The sequence below is a fragment of the Platalea leucorodia genome (genome assembly GCF_965183815.1).
Source record: "Platalea leucorodia genome assembly, chromosome: 4".
Classification (NCBI taxonomy): Eukaryota; Metazoa; Chordata; class Aves; order Pelecaniformes; family Threskiornithidae; genus Platalea; species Platalea leucorodia.
In genome coordinates this window covers 3,327,062-3,332,071 of record NC_138826.1, presented here as the reverse complement: position 1 = coordinate 3,332,071, position 5,010 = coordinate 3,327,062, and the positions used below count along the sequence as shown (strand labels likewise).

The following is a 5,010-nucleotide window of genomic DNA, read 5'->3' as shown; positions in this document are numbered from 1 at the left end:
TTGGGTGCATTAAAAACTAAGCATGTAAAAAAAAGGGGGAGAAGAAAAAGAAAAAGCTATATATATTGTTACGTATTGTTCTGTGTATTGTAGCTGCTCTGAGTATAATAAGATTCTTTGAGGAACTTTCTACATAAGTGCATTTTTACTGGTTTTCCCTTGCAGCCAGGCTTTACAAGGTCTTAACATGATATATTGGAAGTGGTAAAAAATTCTTGAAATGTGTTTTTGAAATCTTTAGACCTTTGACCATATTTGCTATGATGATACAGACTTAACAGTAAACCCACTTGAGAGACATTTTAATGGAACACTAAATGAAATCAATTGGTAGTTTCATAACGGCAGCTGTAAGTGTGTTCTTGCCATTTTCCCATTTAACAAGAAGAAAAGGCCAAACAAGGACCAATTAGTCATAATAAAATCAGCTTTGATGACATTTTCACTCCTGAACTCTGGTATAAAATGGTCATCTAAGAAAGAACTGAAAGGATATGTGAGGAATTTGGTAGTATAACTGCATGTACATACATATACACTCCTGAGTAAGAAATGGTCAGGTAAAGACACTGCAGATTACTTTGTATATGGGGAAAATATACCGTTTGTGTGTCTATGTGTATGCATGTAGTCTTCCTTGACTTTGTTTTAAATTTTAACTGATCTCAGTTTTTCTTTGAAGTCTATGCAGGTTAAATTTTGTTTTCGTTCTTTGGATCTCAATGACATTTGTGTGCTTGGGTTACCCAGTTGTCCCTTCCATGGTAAGTCATGCTTCCTACTTACTTAAAGATCAGATGCTTCATTTCTTTTAAATAGCTATTTTATTTAATTTTTTTGTTTGCTCGTTCCTTTGTTGTTGTTGGTTTTTATAAAATGAAAGAAGTTTCTTGTATTAAAGCTATCAGTTAAATATTATTACCTAATTTTCCTGGAGTATAGCTCACTTTTTGCTTTAGTTACTAATAAAGTATGCAAGCCTCTAAAATAATCATGTGAGAAATCTACTGCATATTTAATGTAGAGTGTGGGGAGCTTTTGCTGAAGTTGAAATATTGTATGGGAAAGAGAAAAACATCAATCATCTCCTCTCCATTTCATCTAAATTCCTTGTCTATATCAAATAGGTACAATAAGATATATGTATTAATTTCACTTATTGCTAGCTGGTTTATAAACCGGTAAATTTATTTGTCACTGTGTAGATAAAGGAGAAATTCTTATATAAAGTTATGGAAAATTCTTGCATAGAATCAGTAATACAAATTTGATTGAACTATGAAAGAAGGTAGAACAGCCTATAAAACCGAAGTGAACAGGTTACTTAGATAATGCTAATATCTTTCAGTTTCTGATCCCGACCAGGTTACCATAACAGATTGCTGGTCAAACTATGCATACAGCATTTAAGACTTTGCCAGTGTGGAATGAGCTATTTTATTTCTAATGATATTCAATTTTCCTGCTTTGGACAAAGTCGTCTTTAGACCCCCTGTTTCTTTATTGCTGTAAAATCAGCTCTTGGAGCCATGGTTCAGATTTCTTTGTTTCCTCTGATGTGTTTTGCATCATTATCTTTTCATTAAGGTGATCTGTCGCTAGCAGAAATGGTAGCTACTCGTGCAGCTGTTTATTTTATTGATGTGAAGTTCCCATTAGCCTTAATCTATCCATTGCCCGGTTCCTCTGTATGTTTTACTTCTGTAAATGCTGAATCATCTTCCATTTCTGATCACGGATAGTTTAGACACAGCTTGATCTGACTATCCGCATTTCTTAATGGATCTGTTTATGGCTATGATATAATAGGTAAAACGAGTTGAATTATTTCAATGAATATCTTGCAGGTCAAAATAACAGTCATTTATTCAGTAGTGTAAGTCCCTGGATAGGTTGCAAGATAGCAGCTAAAAATTCAAAGGGGAATTTCTCTGTGTCTGTGTTTCTTGCAGAAAGTATTTCTTCTCGTTGGGGAGAAACTTCAGTCTGGGGAAAAAACCCCAGTCAGGGGGCAAAGCAAGCTGTGCGCTTAGCGAGCTGCGTGCCTGCGCCGCCGCCTCAGGCTCCGTGCGTGCTCTTGCTTGCAGAAAGAATCATTCATCTACCTTTTATACACACAGAACAGAAAAACTGTTAAGTACTAAACATTATTAATAAAAGTAATAGCATGCTGAATTAAAACTAATCGTAGTGAAGCTAATGGCAATTTTACCATCAATTCCAGTGACGGCAGGTGTTAACGCCGTGGCTTTGCATGCAACCATTTCCCAAGCAAGAATGCAATACAGCCAGCGTTAGAAATGATGGCAGAGTGTTTCTTTTAGACAGATAATCATCAAGCTGGTAAATCATGATACAACAAAAGATGCACAGAACAGCTATAGACATGCCAGGAAATGTTTCCTTTTAAATTCAATGTTAATTTAAATGCAATTTAAATTTGTGAAACTTTTTAAAGTAGTTTACATTTTGATACTGTAAAGTGCAAGGAAAAGGAATGTGTACATAAACTCATATGGATTTTAATATAAACTTTTTAAAATTCCCATTACTATTTTGTCATTATTAAACTTAGCGTAACTACTACCGTACCTAGTCATAACTACCAGAAAGCTTCCTCTCCCAAACTTCTGCTTTGCAGGTATTTTCATTTTCTCTTATCTGTCATTTAAACTACATGACTTTACACAAGTGATAACAAGACGCTGTTTCATTGTTAACTGACAAAATCTCATTTTACAGCAGTAAACATGCATGCTACTCTAGGGAAACTGTGTTACATGTCACAACTGGTCAACACCACGGAAAACAACTTATTTCATACCGTGAACATAATTGTAACAGTATCAGTATTTTATACCAGAAATACCACAGTTAAGTTTTCTAGAAAGCTATGAAAAAGTCTGATTTTGAATATGACGAATCCTTAGCAAATAATAGTTCATCCTCGTCATTCTAAGCGTAAGTTGGTTTTGTGTTTCTGATTTGTTTTTTATACTGTACAAGTCCTGGCAAATACACAAATCCATAATTTTACCTTTTCTTATCTCTCTCTTTTTTTCTTTTTTTATTTTTCTCTTCAGAGCAGCAATCCTTTTTATTTGAATTGCCAGCTGTATGGAAAATCTGATTACTGCCTCGTCCTGCTGAATAACTGCTTAGCCAAGGTGGGCAGGAATGAAGAGCTGGCTTTTTTAAAGCCTTACCTGGAGATGCCTTTCAATAAAAGGTCCTTTCGCAATGGTGTTGGATCAGGAATTAAAAAAACTTCCTTTCGAAGAGCAAAGTCATAAACAAATGTTCAAAACCACACTCTCGATTTTAGCATTTGATGTTTAACTTTGCGCTTAAAATCATTTTAATGCTTTTCTATGATAAACCCAACAGAGACAAATGTACCCATGTCTTCATCATGTAAACAGATGTTTATTTCAAAGAGCACAAGCCAAGTGGAGCAGATGGAATTGCTCAGAAAGGGCTTTGTTTCCAAGGTTACAGTATCATAAAGTTTTGTATTGAAATGAATGTTTTCATTTGGTTAATTCCTCTTCTTTATAAAGCTACAGATTTAATCAGCTCGCTGTTGATTAATACAAAAATAGTCCTGTGCTTCGAATAGATGCGTGCATGCAGCCTGTCGGGAGGACTGCCGGTATTATTCCTGACATCCCTCCTCGCTGCCGTAGAGGCAAACCCACCGGCAAGGCAAGGCAAGGCAAGGCATGCCTGTACTTTCCTGTCCCGAATCGCACTTACCTGAAGACAACTGCTCCAGCAATATTAATACAGATTTAAAGTACATTTAATTTCAGATTTCCAAAGATATGAAGGGCCACTGGTGAAAGACAGAATCAGGCCCTACTTGTAACTTCTAGTTTCTTTTTAATATAGCTATTTAAAATTACTTTAGCAGGAAATATTCTCTCGAGATGTGTCATCTCATTTCCAGAAGAGGCCTGGGACATCACTCTAAGGCAGGGTATCAGTGCAGCTCCCTTGGCCTCAATTAATTGACTTACGTAGGCAACGCGCGTCCGATGAAATGTGCCAGATGCGGTTTCTGCTCATCTGCTACAGTTGTGGCGCAGTAATTAACAATGTGGTTTTTTTTTTAATTTCCTGTTAAAAAAAGAAAAAAGTCATGTGGTCTGAAAATATGTAAACGTGGTGTGTAGGAAAGGTCATCTGCTGAGGTACATATGTGTGAATTTTACCTTGTGGCTGTTTCCTCCAAATGCAGTGTAACAAGCTGTGACGTTGGCTTGAAAATGTTGCAAAGTGTCCGTGCAATGCATTTTGAATTCAAAGCTAAGATAATAATAAATCAGTATATGGATGCTTTCTAATATTTCCCTACTGAATATCATAACCCAGGAGATCATCATTAAACCTAGAATAAGGCCAGCTGGCATCATCCCCTCCATGATGCCCATTCCGGTGTCTTGCACCCCTGAGCCCACGGAGAAAAGCGACCGGGGCATGGAGCTGTGCTAGGGTGATACTGAGTTTTTGGACTGCAGCTGGCTAATTTCTGGCTGATTCGAGGAGATCAAACACACTCCTGTCTCTCTCTGTCCATGCTGAAATATTTAAAGCATCGTATTTTTTAAAGCTGCTTCAACACTTACACTCCTTTTGGGTACGGTTGGTGTCTAGGTTGCTTAGCTCTTGCAGCTCTCAGTCAAGTGACACCTAAAGACCTTTAAAAAGGTATAAGGAAATGCTAGGTAATTATTATTCTCATGCACTCTGACTCGTGTAATGTCTGGGGGGGAGAAGCCCAGGCCAGCAAACGCGGTGGCACGCAGGAGTTTCACTGCAGCAGGGCATTCGCCCCGTGTCATTGTTGGCTGCTGTGATTCCAGCCATGACAGATGTCCTGCAAATGTCCTGCGAAATTCCAACTCAAACACTCTCCAGCTCTCTCCAGAACTGCCCAAGAAGCTGCATTTTGGCCACATAAAACTGAAGGGCTAGGAAAGACTCCTGGCCTGTGACTGCTGAGCATGC

The 5,010-nt window shown here is 37.6% G+C and overlaps 1 protein-coding gene across 1 annotated transcript; it reads left to right on the top strand.

The window, feature by feature from the left end:
* Positions 1 to 686: 686 nt before the first annotated feature.
* NPS (neuropeptide S) lies at positions 687 to 3,293 on the top strand (the record flags this gene model as incomplete). Its single annotated transcript, XM_082311111.1, has 2 exons — positions 687 to 764; positions 3,084 to 3,293. The coding sequence occupies exons 1-2, from the start codon at positions 723 to 725 to the stop codon at positions 3,291 to 3,293; spliced, it is 252 nt and encodes an 83-aa protein (XP_082167237.1). The 5' UTR covers positions 687 to 722.
* Between the last annotated feature and the right edge of the window lie 1,717 nt (positions 3,294 to 5,010).